Genomic DNA, 25,170 nt, shown 5'->3' on the forward strand with positions numbered 1-25,170 from the left:
AGGCTGGGAATTCCAAGAGTTTTTTCGTTACTAATCAACAGTTTGATAGAAACTGGAAACCTGCCGCTTGTTTTGCGTGTTTTTAATGGACACAAATCGAAATAAAAGCTTCAAACGGTAAAAGCGCTTCACACGCAAAAACACAAAAAAGCAAAAATCGCTTTCTGTGTGGCCGTGGGCTTAATGTATCACTACAAATAACATACACGTCAGAGACATGTATGAAAGATAGACTAACATCGATTTGTTTTTGACTGTGCAACATAGTTATCTCTGCATACCGGGTGTTGCATCGTCGAGCGGAATATAGGAAATCCCATGTAAATTTTAATAGGGTCAATTATTGGCTTCCCTAATTATTTTAGAGAATAATTCTATTTAGGTTTATTGAAGAGCACTAAAACCCACGTTCAAAAGAATAACTTTAGATATTTTTGATTAGGCCGTTTACGAGTTATCGCCGATTTCTTTTTAAATATTTCTCCTTTCTTATGGCCCTGTATTTACTTACGAGCACCAGTCAAGGTAAAAGATAACTGTCAAATGAAGTTGTCATTTCAGAAATTTATCTATTTAGTGCTTTATTATTATTATTAAAAACTCATACCTACATCGAAAATATTAGCCATGAATTACACTACCGAAGAAAAAGTATTGATGATTAAATGGTATTATCAAGGAAAGGAAATAATTATCAAAAGGTGTCGGACATGTTTGCTGCTCCGTATCCGAATAGACCGATATATACCTGGAAAATCTACAATCGCAAGGAATATCCAGAGATTTGAGACCAAAGGCACCCTAATAAATAACTGCAGATGCGAAACAAGGCAGGAACAAAGAGAAGATGCAAGAAATGATACCGACTTGGAAGTTTTATTGTGCGTGGAAGAAAACGATGGAAAGATCAGCACAAAGAAACTTGAGGATGAAATAGGATTAGATCACACTACAGCGTTTCGAATTTTGAAACGACATGAATACTATTCCTTCAAATATGAAAAGCACCAAGAGCTACGAGATGGGGACGAAATAAGGCGGCAGGCGTTTTGTTTTGATATGATGGAAAGAGCGAACACGGATAGGGAATTTTTAAAAACATATGTTTCACTGACGAATGCACGTATACCTTAAATAATGAACCCATTATTCAAAGTTATCAATATTGGAATAAAGAAAACCAACACAGGTTTGTCGAAACAGGACGCAATATCCACAGAAAGTAAATGTTTGGGCAGGGATATTCGGACACAATATTATCGGGCCATTATTTCTTACGCGAAATTTAAATGCAGAATATTATTTGGAACTACTCGAAAATCATATTTTACCTGCTTTACATGATGCCGCTAGGGATAATCAGGAAGTTTGGTACCAAATGGATGGCTGCCCGGCTCATAGTACCCTGGCTGTTCGGGAATATTTAGACAATAGTTTTAAAAGAAACGTTATTGGCCTAAATCATACAGTAAATTGGCCAGCAAGGTCTCCTGATATTTCGCCAAATGATTTCTTTCTCTGGGGCCATTTAAAAAACAGGATATACAAGGATAAAAAAATACCCAAATCTAGACGAGTTAAAAAATGCTATTTCTGCCGAATGCAATAGAATTTCAGTTTACCAACTAGCGATAGTAAGAAGAGAATTTTATGATCGCCTGGATTATTGTCTAGCAGTCGATGGAGAAATATTTGGACATCTTCTTAAACCTTGAAGTTCTAACAATTTAATAGTACCTAAATTAATAAGTTATTGAATATTGTAATAATACTATAATTAATCTTGTAATTCATTACTTTATTTTACTTTAATTCATATTAATTTGTATTTATAAATACATCTTTAAGATTTCCGATGTAGGAATGAGTTTTCAATAATAATAAAGCACTAAATAGGTAAATTTCTGAAATGACAACTTCATTTGACAGTTATCTTTTACCTTGACTGGTGCTCATAAGTAAATACAAGGCCATGAGAAAGGAGAAACATTTAAAAAGAAATCGGCGATAACTCGTAAACGAGCTAATCAAAAATATCTAAAGTAATTCATTTGAATGTGGGTTTTAGTGCTCTTCAATAAACCTAAATAGAATTATTCTCTAAAATAATTAGGGAAGCCAATAATTGACTCCATTAAAATTTACATGGGATTTCCTATGTCCCGTCCGACGATGCAACACCCAGTATATCGTCCAAACGAGACTCTGGAGTAACGTAGCGCTAAGTAGCTCCCTAATCCGCACTTTTCTTGGCATAAGAGCGTTATTGTAAAGAGACGGCCATTTAGTCTTGGTGATTAACGCCTCTGCGTAGAGAGTAAATAAGGCGCGTCGGATCGCGCGCCGCAGCGGCATCCTGCATCCTGCTGCCGCCGCGGCGACTTTTTCGTAATTTAATGTCCGAGACCCGCTAATCAACTCTGCGAGCGCTTAAGACGGGCAGGAACGGGAAAATGAGAAAAAAGGAGATAAACAGGGAGGAAACGGTAGCCTTGAACTCGGCCATATTACAATAACAATATTATGCGAGTATGAAGAGGATGAGTCAGGCGATGAGTTGGTAATAGGAAGGACAAGACGTTTGGATAATTAAACTTACATTTCTTGAAAGGAGAAATAAAAAACTTTTAAAGAAAATCAGATCAAAATATCAAATTCTTTTTTGTGCTATTTTGTTAATCGTTCTACTAAATAAGAGCAATAATTCTACTAAATCTTCTAAATGTTTCTACAATTTCAAAAAGCTCAATTTTATTAAATAAAAAATAACAGATTTCCTGTTAGTTATTGGCTATGGTTTCATCTGAACTTGACCATGACTGCATATACCGAGTGTTTTTCAAATGTGGCTCACCCCTATGATTTTTTAAAATAAATATTTAAATTAAAAATTAATTTTTAATTAACTAAAAATAAAATGTTATGTGTATTTTTAATGAATTAAAGTATACTAAACTATATATTTTTGAAATTATGTAGTTCAAATGTCTACCGGACCATGCTAAAATATCTGCTTCCATTTAAAAAAATTGGCTCCGGGAGGCACGTATAGCCGCCCATACTAACATATGTTAATAAAAAGTTGGTAGGCAGTTTTTTTAGTTTCAAAGTAAAGGAATTTTTCCAATTTTTTTTTTATCCCAAAAACTGCGACTTTGACTGATTTTGATGTTACTACAAATTTTGTTGCAAATATTATTCCTAATCTTAAATTGAAAACCGCGTTTCGCTAGCTACTGTAATTATGGAGTTACGATTTTTTAAAATTTTTAACCCCCTCCCATACCCCCTTACCAACCCCCCACCCCCACCAAAAGCTAATGGCTAGATATTCGGGTGCCACAGTATTTTTGTGCCAAATTTGGTTAAAATCGGTTCAGCGGTTTTTGAGTTATCGTGTTACAGACGGACAGACAGACGGACAGACAGACGGACAGACAGACGGACAGACGGACAGACGGACAGACAGACAGACAGACGGACAGACAGACGGAAAGACAGACAGACAGACAGACAGACAGACAGACAGACGGACAGACAGACAGACAGACAGACAGACAGACAGACAGACAGACGGACGGACGGACAGACAGACAGACAGACAGACAGACAGACAGACAGACAGACAGACAGACAGACAGACAGACAGACAGACAGACAGACAGACAGACAGACAGACAGACAGACGGACAGACAGACGGACAGACGGACAGACGGACAGACGGACAGACGGACAGACGGACAGACGGACAGACGGACAGACGGACAGACGGACAGACGGACAGACGGACAGACGGACACGGACGGACAGACGGACAGACGGACAGACGGACAGACGGACAGACGGACAGACGGACAGACGGACAGACGGACAGACGGACAGACGGACAGACGGACACACGGACAGACGGACAGACGGACAGACGGACAGACGGACAGACGGACACCATGAAAATATTTTGTATTTAGGTCATTTATGACCCAAATAACTCATTTTGAGTGAAATTAAAAAAAAAAAATTTTTGTCGATCTTAATAGCCTACCATACCTATTGGTATGGTAGGCTAAAAATCAAGATGGCGTCATATCTGTCAAAATTGACGTTTTAAAAAATGTTGAGGTAGGAAATCGGCATCCTCGCGAAAAGTTACAGTAAAATATCTTTTTACTATCTTAAAATAGAAAGGAGGAAAATTTTAAATTGGGTGAGACACTTAAAATGATTCTGGAATAGTTCATTTTTAAATCCACTGTATATCGAAAACGGAAAATGCAAAGTATACTTAACCATATATTTTTGAAATTAGCTAAAATATGTCTATCGGACCATGCTAAAATATAATGGGATTTCCTTTTAAAAAAAAATCAAGATGGCGTCGTATCTGTCAAAATTGACGTTTTAAAAAATTTTGATATAGGAAATTGGCATCCTCGCGAAAAATTACAGTAAAATATATTTTTACTATCTTAAAATAGAAAAGAGGAAAATTTTAAATTGGGTGAGACACAAAATGATTCTGGAACATTTTTAAATCCACTGTATATCGAAAACGGTAAATGCAAAGTATACTAAACTATATATTTTTGAAGTTAGCTAAAATATGTCTACCGGACCATGCTAAAATATGTGCGGGTTTTCATTTAAAAAAAATCAAGATGGCGTCGTATCTGTCAAAATTGACGTTTTAAAAAATTTTCATGTAGAGAATCGGCATCCTCGCGAAAAATTACATTAGAAAATCTTCCAACTATCTTTAAATACGAAACAGGAAAATTATAAATCCAGTGAGATACTCAAAATGATGAAAAATAAATGTTTTAAGTTTATGTAATGTATATCACTATTATCACTATGTATATCGACGTTTTATCTATACTAATTTATAAAATCCTTAAGTGACTGACTCACTGATTAATCACGATCCTGCTCAAACCACTCAAAGTAAAAAGCTCAATTTTCGCATACAGGTTGATTTAAGGTGCAGAGGCTCAAATATTATTCTATTTGGTACAGCGATACTACATTTTCAAATCCAGGATGATTTGGTACAATAATTATTTCCCAGGCGCACCGAAAATGAATAGATTTTTAATAATTATTGTTGTTGATATTGCATTAAACGCGCTTACCGATACCATTCGGAGACAATCCGCATTAATTAACGACGTATTATAAACGTTGTAATGTCTATAGCGTTGCCTATATTAAATAACCCGAAGAAAAAACTTGAAAATTTACTGTTTCTAACATGCTTCTATATTTGCGTTTTTTTAATAAAATTTAAGTTTTCCAAGTATTGTGTGTAGTATTAGAATTACTTAGATTTCTTCAACCTATACATACTTATAATTGGGTTTTCTGAATTTCTATTTCATGTTTTTCGTCTCGATTTGTGTCTTTCTCCAGGAAGTTTTTTTATGTAGAAATGAAGAAATTCACAGCGACCAAACCGGTTAAAGTCATTTGCAGATGTATTTTGTTGTGCTTTAAAAAATTGTACCAAAGTGGTACATTTTTAGTTTATAATGTGGTACGCGCTAAAAGTTGGGTGCGGCAACACTGCTAGAAAACAGTCGCTATAGGCCCGTAGACGAACGAAGTATTTAGCCCGGGCGACTCATTTATGTTTGCCGCAACGGGCCCGGACCGTAGCGGATCCGAGGAAAAATGTACACCGACATTTCTCGGACGGGGCACGGCACGGACGGACGCGTTCCGGCGAAGCTCGGCCCGTGCTCGGCTTAGCATGAATGCATAAGTATAAATAACATTTGACAATGTTTGGCCGTGCCTTCACCGTCGCACGGCCCCGGCCCGTCACGGTGTACCATGAATCAGCCTTTACTATATTTTTTATTTAAAAAACGGCCAAGTTTCCGAAAAAACGCTTAAACATGTATATTTTATTTTGTTATTTTTACATATTTTAAGATTTTTTAAAAATGTATACAGGGCGTTTCAAAAAATCTGATCATTGATTAATCACGATCCTGTTTAAAGCGATTGGCGTAAAAAGCTAATTTTTGGAAACGGATTGACTTTAGGGTGTAGAGGTTCGATAAGAAGGGATTTTTTGAAACTCGAATTCTAAGGGGGTGAAACCACCTCTCATATATGTATTAGAATATGTTTTATTTAAAAACCGGAGTTAATATGTTTTATTTAAAAACCGTGTATATTTTATTTTGTTGTTTTACATATTTTAAGAGATTTATTATTACAAATGATTAATTCGACGCGAACGAAGTCGCGGGTACACGCTAGTTCGTTTATAAAAAATACTTTCTCGCGCTCAGTTACATAATACACCATAACTGCATCATTAATAAACAAATCTGTTTCTTTAATTGATCAATTAATACCAGCTGGACCACTAAAAATAAGGAAATAAAAAATTGTATATATAAAAAATTCTAAGTAAAAAATTGTTAAGGAAGTTCAATGATCTCTTTATTTGGACACTGCCGTCCCAAGATCCGATGAAGACGTAATAAAATAGCTATAAAAAAATAAATTGAAAATAGTCTACTACGAAATGAAAACGAAATTATAATCACGGCAGTTTCGCTTATGAATACTAAATGCCCGAGGATCTCCGAGAAAATCAATAAAAACTTTAATATCTTCGTTTGTATTTAAATGAAGACGTTATTAGAAGAAATCGTCGTCAGTTCGTGATTTTCCATTTGTCGTTTTAAAATATGGGTACATTAAATATTCGATAAAGTATTTATTGCTTAAATATCCGATGAAAATATAAAAATATAAAATTTAAATATAAATTAACTTAGAATATAGAGGAGGTCTGTACTAAAATTTCTTCGATTGGTATAGAAAACTTACGCATAGTTTACTTATTATTTACATTATAACAGTTTGAAATTTTACTTTAAATTCCAAGTAAATAAACTCACAGGCAAAAAAACGGCCACTAAAAACTAGTCCCAATTTCAGAGTTGGATTTCTCGCGAACCACTCATTAGATTTTGATGTTTTTTTTTTAAATAGTAAATTAATTCCTTCTTAACGGATGCTACGTCAGAAATTTTTATTCCGAATTTATTTTGAGCATATACAGGGCACAATTAAAAAGGTTTAAGTCTTTTTAATGACGTAAATCATTAATAATAAACCATTAATCTAATGATTTTAAGTCAGATTTTTATGATAAATTTTTAACAGCAGCGTCGCACGGTGGGGTATTAGAATGAAAAAGGTGATCGAAATTCGAAAAAGCAAATGGGTTTAAGATTTCCCAAAAAAAGATAAATGATAAGTTAAATCATGTCTGCAATGAATGGCGTTGCTATGGGTGTGTTTAGTTGCATTCATCTGTTTCAACGAAACGTCAAAGTTGCTACTTCTCACAGATAAGAGGTAAATGGCTAAATTTTATGTTTAAAATAATAAATTGTTGTTGTTCTTGTGCTCTTTTTACGTTTATATTGTTGTTTTGATTGAAAATGACTCAGCAAGCTGCAGGTATGTATTCTACAAAAACATATTATTTAATTTGATATTCTCTATACTAACGATTTTTTTTGCAACTAAAAGTTAGGCGTTCAGAAAATTTGGTTAAATTTGTAACATTTTTATTATACTTAGAGATTTAGTTGCGTATTTTGAAGAATTCAGCATATTGTCTATATACGTTTTACTTAGTAAACATTCGGCTTCCATACAGTACAATAAAATATTGCGACTTTTTGCGACTTTGCTGATAAAATAAGAAAAACATTCTTGGTTTCCTCTAATTTGCAAATCAGTGATATACTAATGCGAGGTGTAAACCGCGATGGCATTGTTGTGTACAAAGCGATCGCATCAGTGCCATTAGCAGTATAGCACAATTTGGCATTAGTAGCGGCTTTAGTGGTATGGGCATTGGTCGCGGATCAGTCGTAGCATTAGTAGTATTAGTTGCGATATTACTACTGGCATTAGTGGCATTGATGGTGGAAACACTGGAACAGTGATTTTTCTTCCTTTTTTTAGAATCGACGAATTATCCTTTATTTTGTTCATATTATTTTCTTTTTAATTGAAAATATCAATAATTTATATAAGGTCTACCTAAAAAAAATTTCGATCAACTTTCGGCAGCCAAGCAACAGAATAAAAAACAATGTTCAATACCACTAGTAAATAAAATGTTAATTTTTCGGAACCTGTTTTCATTATTTCTCGTGTTACGCATGCGTAGTGAGTCTGTTGTCTTTCAAGTGAATCCCCGGCTCCGTTATGTAGCCCAAGGATGAACGAAAGAAATTTATCTCGAATATATTGAAGAATACCTCAAAATCCTCCAGCCCTTAGCTTATGCCATCAATATATTACATAGTGATCAAAACACATCATTACTTTTTAATAAACATATATTCGATGACATCTATCTGTAAAGGATACATATAAAGTACTACAAAAGCGGTTAAATTTTATAAAAAAAAAACATATTTTTGCGTTTTTAGTTGTTCTCAAAATGAATCGAAAAATTCTTAAGGTAGGATGGTAAATTCTCAAGACAAATCGAGTAATTTTCATGATGAGACACGAAATTCTCAAGGTGATAGCTAAATTCGCAATTATAGTCGGTAATTATCAAGGCATTCGACAAATTTTCATATAATAGGTGAATTATCGAGTCAGTAGGCAAATTCTCAAGGTAGGTAAACAAATTCTCAAGACAAAACCACAAATTATCATGGTAAAACAACAAATTCTCAAGGTGATAGGGAAATTCTCAAGAAAACCAGCAATTTCAATTAAAGCAAGCAAGTAAAATTCTCAAAGTAATCGGCAATTTTCCAACAAAATCGGTGAATTCTGAAGTCAATAGACACAATAAGTTAATAAAGGTTCTCAAGATAAATCGACAAATTTTTAAATCAAGTCAACAAATTCTTAACATAATCGGCAAATTCTCAAAACGACCAGCAATTTTTTAAGATATTCGGCAAATTCTCAAAGTAAGTCAGCAAATTCTGAAGGTAATCGATAAATTTACAATTATAATCTGTGAATTCTCAAGGTAATCGGCAATTCGTATTTACTTAAACTCCATTTTAAGCACCTAACTTTTCTTTGTGAACACACACTACATAACTTTACAGCTTATGAGACACGTTTTGTGTTTTTGTGTTTCTTTATATCAGCATTTAAAAGAAAATATTAATTTGAGAAAAGTTATTTAGCTTTTCAGGTTTATGTATATTTATTTTCACTAACAGAACAATATTTTAAATATACAGGGTCGCTGATATCTATGAGAACCATGAATTATTAGGTAAAATATACGAGGTACCGCAAAAAGTTAAATATAAAAGCTTTAGGGTTTTTAAATGTCTATTGGCCAGTAATAAAATTAAGTATACAAGGTCGGTCATAAAGGCGTGGCACATCAAAGTTTCATTTTTTTTAAATGGAACCCCCCGTATATTATTGCATATTTTAATTCTTCCTTCAAGCTTAAAAAATAAAAAGAGCATGTGTTTTTTCAACTCTGCTAAAAAGACAGTTATAAAAATTTTAATGCATCATTCATTCTATTATATCTCTATACAAGGGAAATAAATAATATCCGTATTATAATGGAGATCCGATTCTATGAATATAAATCACGAGAAAAGCACATAGAAAAGTTTTCCGAAAGAGGAAAAACATTTTCCTGTACCCTCTTTTGCCCGCTTTCTGAAATTTAATATGGAAAAAATGGAAAATGACAAGACGGAATATCTAATTCGATGGAACGAAGGGAAGTATTAGGGTTTTAAGAATACAAATTGGAGATATGATAGGATAATTGTAATATGCCTGAAACAGGGGCGCAACCTCGTAACTTTGTGGTTTTTTTAAGGGTTTATATAAAGACCAAGATTGGCCCGAGACGTAGAGAACATTGAGAGTAAAGTGTTTTGGTGTGTTGTGGCGAATTAGTGTTTTATTTTGCCATTTATCCTACGAGTAGAAACGAAAAGTTATTATAGTTATAAAAAAATGCATTTAAAAATGAAAAAAAAGCGTGGAAAGTGATAAATATTTTTGTGTATACAATGTATTTTCTGAGATATAATATGTATTTTCTGAGGCATCGCGAAGATTTTAGATGGTTGTAGTTAAGTCGTGTAATTAAATTAAATTCTTTAAGTGACATATTCAAAAGTCAATAACTCGGAAACGGTTGGTTTGAGGTACATTGTTTATTTCGATTTTTTTTGAGCAAGGCAAGCTTTAAGCAACGCAAGTGTTTTTTATGGTTTAACACAATTATAATAATATTCTGTTTTGACTTTGTGTCTAGTCGTCTTTATAGTCTTAAGAGTCCATTTCGCTAGTCCGAAAAAGTAGCAAAATAATAAGCGTTCGGCATTTACCGTTTTATGTAAAACTGGCGAGGTATTTTTACACAAATGAAGAAGGAAATTAAAGATAAAGGATTATACTATCCGTATTGTAGCGCATTTTTAGACAACTTCTTAATTTTTAAAATTTTGATGGTCAAACATCAACAAAATACTCCTTATGTTTGGACTAAATTTTCTCGAAAATAAAGAAATAATTTAAAATTCCGTTTCAATACGGAAATAGATTGAAGTTTTGTGATTACAATGATATTCAATTAATATCTATATGTACTTGATATGTGCTATACGTCGATACTAGTTTTGTACCTTTTGTTAACATTTTAATACATTTTTTTCGTAATTAATTAGGATGATACACCATAGGCGTAGTCAAAACAATTATCAAAAAATATAAATATTGCTTCAAACAGCTAGGTTAAGAAAAATATGTGCTACGGCACTGTTTGATGGCATCGTCACAATTTGCTCTCGGGTGTTATTTGTCCTTGGATTCTTTAGTCATTGGAAAACAATTTGTGAAATAATTGGAGTAGCCGAATGTGCCCGATAGCCGAAAGTGCCCCCCTTTCCCCTACAGCGTAATAGACTCTTAATGGTTATAATTATAAAAAAATAATAAAAAAATCAAAACTTTAATTTAATTATTTCTAGAATATAAGGTTTCATTAATGGTTATTTTTAGTTACATCATTTTAATACTATTACCTTTGCTATTACTCTAGTTTTGTAAAAATTTCAAAAATAAATAAAAATTGTACTTACGTCGACATCTGCCAGTATGTCGGTCCAACTTTTACAGAAAACTGTAAAACGATATTTAATATAGTATAGAACATGTTCTAATAGAGGGCACTGATTAAATTATAGAGACATCTATAGGCTTTTGTCAAAGGGATCAATTATTTTTAATATTTTTTCTCAGCAATAGATGGCGACAATCATTTAGCACCATTTGTTGACAAAATATTTATTACAAAATCTTCTTCTTTATATTTTTGAGGAAACTATGAAAAGAAATTATAAATAAAAAATATTGAATTATTATAAAAATTGAACAAAATCAAGTTTCTTAAACAGTAGTAGAAAAGTCATGTTTGAGTCAAAAAAAATTAGAATAACTTCAATAACAATGTGTGGAGAGTGTGGAGGTAAATAAATACATACTTATAAAATATTTATTTATCAACAAAACAGTATAATAAAGTATACATTTCTGTATCGGTATCTATACATTCGAAATAATTATTGTTTTTAAAACATTTTTTGCTATTAAAATAAAAGTACATTTAAAGAACATACATAAAGAAGAACAAAACTATTTTAATATACATAATATCTTAAATCTTTCTAAAGGTCAATAGGAAAAAAAATAAAAAATAAACCAAAAATTAAATAGAAATGAAATACAAGTATATATAAAAAGTAAATTAAAGTCCTAAGCAGACTCAGTTTCAAGAAAGCCTGAACAATAATAAATTTCAACGTCACGCAACATATTTGTAAACAACGTAATCAGCTTTTCATTAATCAAATTATCCCTGTATTCTTCCCAGTCCAGTTTTTGAAATGCCACGTAATAGAAAGCGTTGTTGCCATACTTCCTGTTTATCTTCGAAAACTCGAAAAGACACTTTGAAAACCCCTTGAAATCGAACAAATCTTTGGTAGTCTTGCGCACTACACACCCGCAAAACAGATAGTTCTTCACTTTTTCTTCATAGAAAATGAAATCACCCACACTCTTTACTCTTTTGGCGTTAAAACTAGGCATCAGTGTGTCAAATTTTTTTGACAATGCCAACAAGGTGTCGTCCCTATCGCCTTGTTCGGTGGTGAAATAAAATATGGCAGTACCTTCGTCAATTTTCGAGATGTGTTCGGCGTAAGGAACAAGTTTGCATGGATAGTACTTCTTGGGAGGGGGTGTGTCTTCCAGCTGACCAAAAAGAGAATAAAAGTGTTTTTTTATATAGAAATGGCAACGGGAAGCTTCTAGCGAGATTTTTTTTTCCGATTGTCCTTTTTCGGAGCCTTAGTAGTGACGAGCTTTTTCTTTGTCTGACCGTGATTCTAAAAATTAAAAAAAAAATCTCGATAAAAGCCCCTTTTTTCAAAATTGGCTTGACATTATTTTTCTTGTAGTTATTTTCATAAAATACCGAACGAAAAAACAAAAAGATTGTGATAAAAAACCAGGGTAGTCTGAAAAGTTTGCATCCTCACCGTGTCTACTCTGTTTTTTTTTCACAAGTAAGATTTCGACAGACGATGACAGAAAAAAGACAGATGACGTCCATACCAAACCATTTGTTTCACTATAAAAAGTTTCTAATATTTTTTAAGTTAACTATGGATGGGTTTATGCATAAATCCAGTCTTATTGGTTTATTTCAAAAATGACAGATCATATTTCAATATTATTGGAGTGACGGAACGATGAACAATCGCACGGATGCAGATGCGTATGAACTGGTCTTAAGATTTTTGAGACTTATACAACCAGATAACCACCAATCAACTGACCTGTTCCAAACACTATACCCCCACTACACACAAGCTATTAATCTGAACATCGCAAATCTATCACTTGCAAAATTTTATTTTTCACATCATAATAATTTAGACAAAGGCAAATAAAATAAAAAATAAATAATTATAGAAATTAAAATAGAATTTTCAAACAAAATGTTTTAAACTACATTTCAGACCACCCTTGTGGATTTTTGTGGATAAATATAACGCCAGAAAAGACAGGTTTGTTCTGGTTATTGATGCTGTCAGAAAATCACAGGCAATACTTACTTGCTGGAAGTTACACACTTGGATTTGAAATTCTTCCACATCTTTAAACAATAATTCCAGCATTGCTTTAACCCTATCCCATTCTAAACGGTCTAGCCCACAACCTATCCTAGGTATAGCCAATTTTTTAACCTAAAAAAATATTATTTATTTGCTATTGAGTCTCCTCAAAAAATATCCATAATTTTGTATTACATTGCCACATTAAAAATCAAGAAGTTTCTTAGACTAAACTTGAAATACTTCAGAAACAAAGAAAAGAATAAGTAAATCTTAAATTATCAAAAGAATAAAAAGGCATTTAAAGGACCAATTTTACCTCATGTTCCTTTATGTGATCTCTCATTTTGCACAATGATTTCCACAAAGTGTAATAGGTAGGTTTAAGGTTTGACTCCCTTTTTGTCACTAAATAATAGACAAATCTTTGGTTCTTTGAATCTTCTAGAACTGCTAGACCACCCTGTTTAGGCCTCTGTTGCATCAGGTCATCGACTTTTTTGAATTGTTGCCTAAGAATTGTTAAAAATAAAAAAAGTGATTTCTAGTATATTTATATTGTCATGAAAACTCCAAAAGATATTTTTGTAGGGTTTGGAGCAATACTTACTTAAATTCAACTGCAATACCACTGCCCATTCTAAGATCTTCAGCAACACAATGAGCCAGCGAAAAATCTTTAGGCTGTTGAAATAAGTCACCATCAATCTCGTTAACAACTTTAAATTCAGTTACTTTTTTCCAATTTTTTTCCCAATGATCGTAATCTTTATCGAATTCTCTATCTTTATCATATTCTAAGCTATGGTTAAATCTAAAAATGAAAAAAATATATACCAATATTGCAGTGACCTCTAAACAGTTTGTAACACCCTGTATATTATAAATAAAACTCAGATTCAAGTGGGTCATTAAAAAAACTAACGTATTTTATAACTAAATGACAAGCAAAAACCTCTGGGAATTATAAAAAAGTGTAGAAAGAATAAAATAACTTACGAATGTCTAGTATTCTTCCCTTCATTTCCTTTAAAAGATGGATCAGGACCCCTCCAATTCGTATATTCATCACTAATAAACAGAAAGAATTTTAACCATTTTGATAATTCAAAAAAAAAATGTAAAACTTACAAATGTCTAGTCATTTTTCCTTTAGCATTTTTATCAGAAGACTCAGGAAAACTCTTATGTGTATTTTCCCTTTCCATCCTCGGATCCCCAAGTTTTTTTTCATTGTATGGCCTACTTGGTTTCCTAGTATTATTATTATTATTCCAGCTATCCAGAGAAGGATCACTTTCCTGATCCCACGATTCTTTTACGGACGAATCTGTAAAATTTTTAGAATCATCTGTCTCTGCAGTATAATTAATACTGCTCGAGTTATCTCGATTCCTAGAAGAATCACTTTGATCTCTGCTTCCCGACTCTTTTGTAGATGAGCCTGACCAATTTTTTGAACCAGATTTTTCATTTTTCCTATTCTTTGAAGTTTGCCATCCCTTCCTTTCAAATGTTGATGTTTTTCTATTTGTTGAATCATTTTTTCTAGATGTGCTCTCTGGTTCTTGAAAATTATTACTAGTTATACTTGTAGGTTCGTTTGACAAAATAGGATTGTTTCGTTCAAACACATTTTTTTCCTGAAGATTTCCTTTATCAGTACTTAGTGCGCTTTTGGTTGGAGGTCCATAGTAATTCGGTTTCCTTGGCACTGTATTCTGGTTCCTATTAAAATTTTCTGGATATTGTTCCTTAGATCTAGTCTGATTAAATTTTCCCTGGCTCTTATTGTGAGGAAACCTATCTTGTACACCTTTAACTGTTGAATTTTTAGTTAATATTGGTGACTCTTCACCTGACACTAATGAGTTATCAGAATCAGCTGTCTGATAACTGCAATTTTCACTACTATTTTGAACATGGCCACCTTGAATCTTTACATCAATCTTTAATTCAATATTTACTTCATGTTTAGTCACTTCAGGAACTGATTGCAAAATGTTATTACTGGTTTCACTGCAACCAGCATTACCTGAAAATTATCAGTAGCAATAAATATAAATGAAAGTATTGTTTAATCTACAAACATAAAATAAGTACCTACTTGTCTGTAGGTATGTATTTTATCAGAATAACAAAAATGTACTTACCAATAATGGTAAATGATTTTGCTAATGGATTTAATTGAGATTTTGCAAGTACTGTATTTGGTGATGCCCCTATGAAACTGAATTTGGGAGGTGTTTCATGTGCGTCTGTTGCCACGGAATCAGTAGGATCGACGGTTACTAAACTTTCTACAAAAATAACAGACATTCTCAGTGAAATCACACAATATTTCACAATTTACTTACCAGTACTTTCATCAGGATTGCTGCTAGATATATTTAACGATGATCCATCAGTATCCTGAACTTCTTCTTTAGTATCTGGCTCTTTTATTGCGATATCTGCAACCTTTTCCAAAGCTTGGGCTTGGCTTTCTTCAGACTTAGCTTTTAGAGCTTTTTCAGCATTTCTCTTTGATTTATTCTTTCTCCCCATTTTAAACTAGATTATGAAGCTTATGAATTAATACAAAGACTAAAAATAAATACCGAATATTGTTTTATTAATTAAAATGAACCTATCTTTTTCAATCAATGCTTTACCTGTGAACTTCTGGGAACCCCACGACGAGACGATCGCCACGATGACTTGGACAGTCAAGCTGATTTAATTATTAAAATAAAAAGTTTCTATGTTCTTATCTGTTCCTATTTCCTATGTCAATCAGCAACACAGTGAAACCAGTGGTGTAAAAATAAATTTAATACAAAATCCTAATCAGATTTAAAAAGGATTTGAAAATAAAAATTCAATTTTTTAGGTTAAGTTGTTTATGATTGATTTTAAAACATGTAGAGGGCGTTGAACAAATATAGATTTCTTTAAAGAACTGCAGATTTCTTTTCGGTAATGTTTGTTAGTTCATATATTTATCGTTAGATGTCAGAAAAGCGGCATTGCTAAAACAGAAATTTACACACTTTGACAATGGTTTACTTCTGCTACTTACTCAGAGAGGGGAATAATGATACTTTTTTATTTATAGGCAACTAGTAATGCAGTCATGACCTTGTTAAATGTCAAAGTTACTGGGACATTTTTCTTTAGATTTTTTAAGGTTAGGAATCATTTAAAAATCTTGTTAAAAATATATATTTTTTCTTATAACAGCCCCTCTAAATAGTTTAACTAGTGTTTAAAACAATTTCTCGTGTTAGAATAAAGGGTAATGTACAATATTAAAGGTCCCAGTAAAATTGTAGCTAAAACCACTAGAAGAGGTTAAGATATTGCGAAACTCTACCAGTTCATTATGATTATTTTCTCCAATTTTAGGTATATCTCAGAGCATAGAGAATTACAAAGACTATGGAAAGAACAAGTTGGTCGACGATGACAATAATATTTGTAACAAGTAAAGCCAAAAGTTTAGATTGTAGAGATATTGTTTTCTAACCTATCAAATGTTTTTTTAGTGTCCCAAAAATAGTTTTCCAAAAAAGGACTGTTCCATGTAGTAATAAGCAAGAAAGTATGACACCAGAACAAGTTGATGTAATCAAATTTATACACGAATGTAAGTATTGGATGTAAAAATATATTTATGAGAAAAAATACACATAGCCCTTTGCAGCATGGTCGACAGTTATTTCTGAGTATGAACAGCAACCAGAGGATAGGAATCACACAGTATGTTTCTTCCAAGAAGAGAATTGTGATAAATTGCAAGACTTCAAACCGTTTGATTTAGAATCTTGGTGGGGAAAAAGATTGTACGCACACATCACATCCTCAACGGAAACCTTAAAAGATTGAATTAGTCGAAAAAAAACTTAGGCAATAAATTTTAGCAAACAAAACAAACTCCAATAAATTTGTATATATTAGCGTGTAAGTGAGTAACATTGTGCAATATATTTTTCTTTGTTTTTAAATGATAAGTATGTATCATTAAATGACACTTTTTAGAAGACTGTAAATTGTACAAAAAATCAACAAGTTGTGCTTTTCTTGTTATTGTACATAATATTAGCGTTGACTGCGTGCTGATAATAAATGATTAAGAAATTGGAATTGCTGTTTTTTTCTGTAATTTTAAATTTTTTTAATCAATTCATTGATAACTTGTTGATAGCATTTGTAATTTGAAGTGATTACATTTTGAAAAGTTTAATGACTTAATTTTAAATGATATTTAATTACTGATACAATTATAACATTAAATGATGTAAAATTAACGTAAATGTTACCTTCACCATATTGTCAACATAAATATTTCTTTTTCCATTATAGGTTTATTATTATTCATAGTATAGTGCATATCTACAATTTCCTGTCTCACAATGTACCGTTTGTGTCGGGGAAGGGATCATAGTTTCATAGTTGTCGATTTTCGAAAGAAATCAGTACATTTATTTTATTTCGTATATTTTTCATTTTATTGATTTTATGGAAAGCGCTGTTCATTAAAATGTTGTATCCTATGTTATAGGGCTTGTTTCTCTCTACAATTTCCTGTCTCACAATGTACCGTTTGTGTCCAGGAAGGGTTCATAGTTTCATAGATGTCGATTTTCGAAAGAAATCGGTACATTTATTTTATTTGCTTTATTTTTCATTTTATTAATTTTATGGAAAGCACTGTTAGAAACTCAGTACATTTTTCATCAAAATCGAAACGATACATGAAAATTTTAAGGTGCCCGTTTTTCGTGCCATTGAGTTTATCTTGAATTAAAATTCCTTCACCATATTGTCAATAAATTTAACGATATGCCACGGTTATCCCAGCAATATTGCGTTTTATATACAAAATTTAAATACAAATTACATTAGGTTCTAAAGCGATATGTCACACCAACTTTATTTCTTGCAAACCCTATACAGCTTAGTATACCTATACAATATTTCTAAAATCTCAGCTTTTTATAGTACTTTCTGACTCTGTTCTGGATATACGTAGCAGAGCTTTTAAATATTCGACTTCCTGTTGTAACCGGAAGTTCTCATATGCCTGAAGGTTGTTCTTCTTGATCTAAAATTGTAACAAAAATAATACAGTACTTCATTTATACACTGATTAAAAAGAATAAAAAGAAAAAGAAGAAATGATTTCGAAGAAGAAGCGAGAAATAAAGAAAAAGACAAGAACAAAGGAACATAACATCTGCTTGAAGAAAGATTTTCAGATGCGGTATTCGTTAACTTTTTAAACACTTATTCCTCTTTATTATCAGTTAAAGTTGCATATTCTATAGCATATATTCTACGGCTAATACTTTCCGAGATACAGCCGAGAGCAATTATTCTTATTCGGACACCCTGTATACAGGGTGGGCCGAACTGTGTTCCGGAAACTTCGGCAGCATCTTCTGCAGATAAAAGTAAAAAAAAAGTTTTTTTTAAGATAAAAGTGAGTAAAAAAGTTCGTTTAAATGTATATCCCAAAATGTTTAGTTTCGGAGATACAGGGTGTAGAAGTTTCATTTTTATTTCAATTTTTTCCAAATAATATCTGAAATCACGCCAATATTTGGATAAAAATTGGTGCCTGAGTGTTTTTTGACATGAGAAATTTGATTTTGATGTCAATATGACTCCTATTTGTAAATTTTTCTTCGAAGAAACGTTGATAAAACAGTTTCTGCTGAGCTTTTGGCACAAAAACATTTCAAATTTGTGATTTCAGTATAATAACTATTTTTAGTCAAACTTTTTTTAACTATTTAGTCAAGATGTTTAATTTATGGCAATGATGAACTGGTAATGATAATTTAGATTTCAAATATCTCCCCAACAAGCAAAATTTATTGCTGGAACATTGCCAAAACTTCGCAAAGCAAGGTGTAACATTGCTTTTTTCATTGTAGGGATGTTTATGCAAGGTGGCAGGATAGCTTAATCTTCCGCCAAATAACATTGCAATTCAAGGTTGAAAAAAATAATGTTGATGCAAGTTTATTAAAACCTTGCCACAACCTCGTGAGAACATTTCACAATATTATTGAAACGTTGCTAATGTAACGTTCAAGAAAGTACTAATTTGAGATGTATTAGCAATATTGTTAATTTTACGTCAATACAATATTGGTGAAGAAAACATGTTTTAATCACCATTCAAAAACAATGTTTCTGTAGCAAGGTTTCATCAATCACGACACAACGGTTAGAAATCAACATTACCAAGCAAACTGTTTGGAGATTGACTGCAATGTTGCAAATGGAATGTGAGGTTTTTTGCTTGGTGGGTCGAGAACCATTACTCGTAGCGATTTTTACCAAAAGACCTTTTTTACGTTAAAAAGAACTCCCTAAATGTATATTTTTTACAGAATAATTTTATACAAGTAGAAACAAAAAGTTATTACTCTTCAAACCAGTTTAAAAATATGTAGGTGGCGCCCTCTACAAGTAGAAGTCATAGTGACATAAAAATCAAGCTTCTCTGTTCAAAAAACTCCCACACACCACACTCATCACTCCCAAACACCAATTTTCATCCAAATATTGCTAAATATAATATATAAATACGTTGCTTCAGAAATAATTTGGGAAAAATCTCAGAAATGAGAAAGAATTTTGAAAAATGTATCTCAGAAACTAAGCATTTTAGGACATACATTTATACGAACTTTTTTACTTATTTTTATCTGCAGAAGTTGCCGGAATACAGTTCGGACCACCCTGTATATTATACAAATTTCACCTCTTGATATAGTAGTCCTTTTTGACTGTCCTGTGCCAATTTCAACTGCACGTTAATGAATTCGTTCTTCTCCATACACTGTCTATGCAGAACAGCTATAAGTCTGTTGTGAATCACGCCCAATGCCTGCCGCTCTTTTTTAAACCTGCTGATTTTTTCACGTTTTCTCCTCTTCACTTCAGCCAATTTTCTTTCTAGATTTCCCACTTTTTCCAAGGAATTTTCCAGGTCTAATGTCAGATTTCGTATTCTCTCTTGAAGAGTGTTGTTCAGTTGTTCGAATCTTTTTATTTCGGCGTTTCTACTTTCTAACAGTTGTAGTAATGTGTCATGGGTTTGCGCTAGCTCGTCGTATCTTAAAATAACCTAGAGTCAGATTAGATTTACTAGGGTGTGACTCTGAAAGTATTTTAAAAATTATGAACCACTAAAGGATAATAATATATACAGGGTGAGTTTCCTACGATGTTCTCTATGGGTATCTCGGAAACTACTGAAGATAGAGAGTCGGTTAAATGGGGAAAGAATTGCTGTTTTGTGGGGTCATAAATATGCGCCTTTCGGATTTTTGAAAAAGTTCATGGTTTATATTTCGAAAAAAAAAACAAATTTTGGCAATTTTAAAACTTGCCCCTAATTCCATTATAATCTATTTTAGACAAAATGTTTTTTGAGATAAAAGTTGTAAAACAGATATCTAATGGGTTTGTATTTTCTGATTTTTTTCTAAAGCCTGTCATTTTTGATATATGACACAAATGGAAACCATAGTTGGCCATGACTTCATAAAAATCGCTATTTTTTAAGCTTTTCAGCGATATAAGGTATAGTATGTCTATTTCTAAAAATTATGAGTTATAGCTAATTCTTATCTTTCTTGACTAATTTAGTTGGTATGGTATTCTTATTCTGTTATGATTTATAACTTATAAAAAGACCTAATATATTATTAAACGATTCTTTACAATTTACATTACGCAAACTAAGACTTAAAAAAATAATATCACTACCCCATACACTTTAATTTATTTTAGAAAATATTCTCCGGTGTCTCTATCTTCGAGTGCTTCTCTTAATTCATCGAGGAGGCCCATGCAATTGGTCTACCTCTTCCGATCCCTGAGTTTGCATAATTATGATATAAATAATTTTTAACATTTCTTTCATTATGGGAGGTGTCAAAATGAAAGTCATGTTAGAATCACTCTATTGATGCGCGACTATCTAAATTTAACTTTTCTTGAAAATGTCTTGAAAACCATTCTCTAAAAAACGTAAGTAACGTTCACCGGTCAATGTATCCTCGAAAATGCATGACCAAGAAAAGTTGAACCAATAATCCTACACGCTTTTCTTCATTTAAAAAAATCATATTTACAATTTTTGTTTATTTTAATTTACAAAGTTTGGACTTCCCCCAGGAGATGCAAGACCTTGTCGTTGGTGGGGAAGCTCCTTGTCAGGTGCTGGGGGGAATCCCCCCTAGCACTTGGCTTGGTCTAAGAAGCATCTTGTTGTGAACATACATTTAATATGGTTATATGTATATGTATATTCGACAAATTGTATAAAATATTATTTTTACCCTTATTCTACGGCTATGCCTAAAGAATTTAAGGTACGAAAAATACCATCAACATTATTATTCTTCTCAGAAAGATGGGTGATGCAAATAAACAGAACCATTACCTAGCGACTAATGGGAACACTATGAGATCTGGTAATAATAGTAATAAAAACATCACCGGTGAAGCAACACTGGGAACAGTAACAATGAAAGTTCCAAGGGGCCAAACCCAAAGAGAACTACAGGAGAGGTGGCTGACACTTGCGTGAGACCATCCTCCGCAAGTGGCATACAAGTTACCACCTCCTCCAAGGGTCGGGAGCCTACCTCCTACCTCTAAACCCAACAGGCGACACAAGCTACCGTTTCGTCTACCCGGCCTGGGTCGTAGCCCCTCGACTGTGAAGGACACGGGTCTCCGTAGGAAGTCCTGGGACTGTATGATGAGTTATAACTCAAGAAAGGGGGGCACAATAAATCTCTAAGGTCGCAGAGATTAACCCCCCTCCCACTTATTCTAAATTCTAAATTCTACAAAGTTTGGATGTGACAGTTTTGCATTTCTGAAGGCAACAACGATTGAATTTGTTTCCACGGCTAACTAAGTGAAATTGTTTTAAAATGATAAGAATTGGCTATAACTCTACTAGCTTATATCGCCGAAAATCTTAAAATATGGCGCTTTTTATGATGTCATGGCCAACTATGGTTTCCATTTAAAAAAACATATGTTTGTGTCATATGTCAAAAATGACAGGCTTTAGAAAAAAACGGAGGACGCAGTCTCATTAAGGGTGTGATTATCTACAACTTATATCTGAAAACATTTTGTCTAAAATAGATTATAATAGAATTAGGGACAATTTTTAAAATAGCCAAAGTTTTCTTTTCGAAATATCTAGTAAGCCATGAACTTTTTCAAAAATCAAAAAGGCGCATATTTATGACCTAACAAAACTGCAATTCTTTCGCCATTTAACCGACCCTCTCTCTTCAGTAGTTTCCGAGATAAGCACAGAGAACATCGTAGAAAACTCGATCACCCTGTATACAAAAAGATACCAATGCCTAGTCTTTGCAGATGATTTAGTTATCTTAGCAAGAGACTGGATAGAGCTGAATCGGTGACCAAAATACTAGAAAATCAAGCGCAAAAAGTAAGCTTACTGTTTAATGTGCTTACTATATGTATGTCTATGCTTACTTGTATTGAAGATGCACCAAGCTCATAGTGGACACTCCAAGGCTGGTTCCTGAAGCTCTTGCTTGACTTTTATCTAAAGATAATTCAGTACTATTGAGTGTATGGAAAGTGCTGTTACTTTGTAATCAAACTATTCGGGAACATTATTATACAGGGTGGTCCGGACTGTATTCCGGAAACTTCGGCAGCATGTTCTGCTTTCTGCTGATAAAAATAAGTCAAAAAGTTCGTATAAATGTATGTCCTAAAATGCTTATTTTCGGAGATACAGGGTGTACAAAATTTCATTTTTATTTTCACTTTGTTCAAACAATTTCTAAAGTAATGTCAATATTTGGATGAAATTTGGAGCCTGGGTGTTTTTTGGCATAAGAAATTTGATTTTGATGTCAATATGACTGCTATTTGTAGGGGGCGCCACCTACATGTGTTTTAACTGTTTTGAAGGGTTATAACTTTTCGTCCGTACCTACTGAGTGAAAAAATATACATTTCCGTGAAGTTTTTAGGATATTTAGAATGGAAATAGTCAATACATGTCATTATTGACTAAAAATAAATATGTTGAGTACATTGTTACTTGATTGAAATGATAAGTTTGGGAACATTTTATTTTTTTAAATTAATCATAAATTTTTCTTCGAAAAAATGATGATAAAACAGTTTCTATTGAACTTTTGGCACAAAAACATTTCAAATTTATGATTTCAGTCTAATAACTATTTAGTCAACAAGTTTAATAATGTCAATGATGACATGTATTGATAATTTCGATTCCAAATATCTCGAGAACCATTACTCGTAGCGATTTTTACCAAGAGACCTTTTTTACTTAAGAAAACGTCGTAGATGTATATTTTTAACTCACTAGTTTTATACAGGTGCAGACGAAAAGTTATTACTCTTCAAACTAGTTAAAGAATATGTAGATAGCGCCTTCTACAAGTAGGAGCCATATTGACCTCAAAATAAAATTTCTCATGTCAAAAAACTACTAGACACCAATTTTCATCCAAATATTGACGTTACTTCAGAAATTATTTGGAAAAAATCGAAATAAAAATTAAACTTCTACACCCTGTATCTCCGAAACCAAGCATTTTAGGACATATATTTATATGAACTTTTTTACTTATTTTTATCTGCAGAATATGCTGCCCAAGTTTTTGGAATACAGTTCGAACCACCCTGTATTGTGACTTACTTTTTACAACTTATCGATATGAAAACTAAAAAGTGTACTTTTTTAATCATTACCGGTACATTAAAGCAAGTATCTAAGTTTGTATCTGCTTAAATCATATTTTCTTGACTAAAAAACTAGACACAATGGAGAGGGCAAAATCTACCCACCTAGAAGCTGTTCGTTTTCATGCATAACCTCCTCCAACCGATGTCTCAATCCGGACATTTTAAGCGAATCACTCCGCACTTCGAACAGCAATCTCCTATCCTGCCCCAGGGACTCTGTCAAGCTGAATTCGAGACTTTTCACCACTTTGCGCAATTTCCTTATCTTGTTTTTCAGTTGGTGGTTCGGCTGCGCTAGTGCGCTGCAGGGTGTCCTCTAAAAACCACCCCTAGTTAGCGTGTATCTCGCTGATTGCTAGCGTCAGGTGAATACTTAAGTGAATACAATTAGGTCTTACTTTGGAAAGTTGGTGGGACATATCATTCCTCGGTTCGAGGTTCCGTTGTACGTATTTGAGATTTGAGAGGGTTTCTAATGTTAGTTTTAATGTTCATTTGAAGTTACATTTGTTGTCAAACTGACGTTACTGATGAAGCGTTTGAAAGAGTGGAATTTTCGCCATGTGTGTCACTATCAAGAGAAGGTTAATAACTTGTTTATTAAGCTTCTCTCTGATTACTATTAGAACAGTATTGATTCAGTATTCTTGTGTACAGTTAATAAAAATGAAAGAGTATAAACGCTTTTTGATTTACAACTTAAATAAATACAGGGTGGTCCGAATTGTATTGCGGAAGTTTCGGTAGCATATTCTGCACATTTAAATAAGTAAAAAAGTTTGTATAAATGTGTATCCTAAAATGATTAGTTTCGGAGATACAGGGTGTAGAAGTGTCATTTTTATTTCGATTTTTGGCAAATAATTTCTGAAGTAACGTGATGAAAATTGTTTGATTTTGATGTCAATATGACGCCTGATGACGCCTACTTGTAGAGGGCGCCACCTACATATTTTTTAACTGGTTTAACGAGTAATAACTTTTCGTCTGTACCTGTATTAAACTAGACACCAATTTTCATCCAAAAATATTGACGTTACTTCAGAAATTATTTGGAAAAAATCGAAATAAAAATGCATCTTCTACACTCTGGATCTCCGAAACTAAACATTTTAGGACATACATTTATACGAACTTTCTTACTTATTTTTATCTGCAGAATATGCTGCCGAAGTTTCCGGAATACAGTCCGGACCACCCTGTATAATTATTCTTAGATTAAGTCAA

At 32.8% G+C, this 25,170-nt stretch overlaps 3 protein-coding genes across 5 annotated transcripts; 1 reads left to right on the forward strand and 2 right to left on the reverse strand.

The window, feature by feature from the left end:
* Positions 1 to 11,523: 11,523 nt before the first annotated feature.
* On the reverse strand, positions 11,524 to 16,054 carry LOC115877303 (putative uncharacterized protein DDB_G0277255). Of its 3 annotated transcripts, none has more exons than XM_030893438.1 (9): positions 15,819 to 16,054; positions 15,522 to 15,750; positions 15,318 to 15,464; positions 14,296 to 15,199; positions 14,164 to 14,235; positions 13,775 to 13,978; positions 13,484 to 13,676; positions 13,165 to 13,296; positions 11,524 to 12,298 (listed from the first exon to the last, which is right to left on the reverse strand). In XM_030893438.1, exons 2-9 carry the CDS (start codon positions 15,709 to 15,711, stop codon positions 11,798 to 11,800), a joined length of 2,343 nt encoding a protein of 780 aa, XP_030749298.1. In that variant the 5' UTR covers positions 15,712 to 15,750; positions 15,819 to 16,054; the 3' UTR covers positions 11,524 to 11,797. The 3 variants fall into 3 exon arrangements, with proteins under 3 accessions (XP_030749298.1, XP_030749300.1, XP_030749301.1); XM_030893440.1 differs by having other exon boundaries at positions 15,522 to 15,717; positions 15,819 to 16,037; XM_030893441.1 differs by lacking the exon at positions 11,524 to 12,298 and adding an exon at positions 12,307 to 12,432.
* Positions 16,055 to 16,293: 239 nt separating this feature from the next.
* LOC115877346 (MAPK regulated corepressor interacting protein 2) lies at positions 16,294 to 17,289 on the forward strand. The gene is made up of 4 exons (XM_030893490.1): positions 16,294 to 16,496; positions 16,552 to 16,630; positions 16,692 to 16,792; positions 16,850 to 17,289. Exons 1-4 carry the CDS (start codon positions 16,445 to 16,447, stop codon positions 17,029 to 17,031), a joined length of 414 nt encoding a protein of 137 aa, XP_030749350.1. The 5' UTR covers positions 16,294 to 16,444; the 3' UTR covers positions 17,032 to 17,289.
* Positions 17,290 to 18,047: 758 nt separating this feature from the next.
* On the reverse strand, positions 18,048 to 24,478 carry LOC115877347. Its single transcript, XM_030893491.1, has 5 exons — positions 24,342 to 24,478; positions 24,046 to 24,259; positions 22,693 to 22,765; positions 19,922 to 20,276; positions 18,048 to 18,250 (listed from the first exon to the last, which is right to left on the reverse strand). Exons 1-5 carry the CDS (start codon positions 24,360 to 24,362, stop codon positions 18,134 to 18,136), a joined length of 780 nt encoding a protein of 259 aa, XP_030749351.1. The 5' UTR covers positions 24,363 to 24,478; the 3' UTR covers positions 18,048 to 18,133.
* Positions 24,479 to 25,170: the final 692 nt, after the last annotated feature.

The sequence above is a fragment of the Sitophilus oryzae genome, unplaced genomic scaffold (assembly GCF_002938485.1).
Source record: "Sitophilus oryzae breed Bouriz unplaced genomic scaffold, Soryzae_2.0 scaffold_1443_pilon_pilon, whole genome shotgun sequence".
NCBI lineage: Eukaryota > Metazoa > Arthropoda > Insecta > Coleoptera > Curculionidae > Sitophilus > Sitophilus oryzae.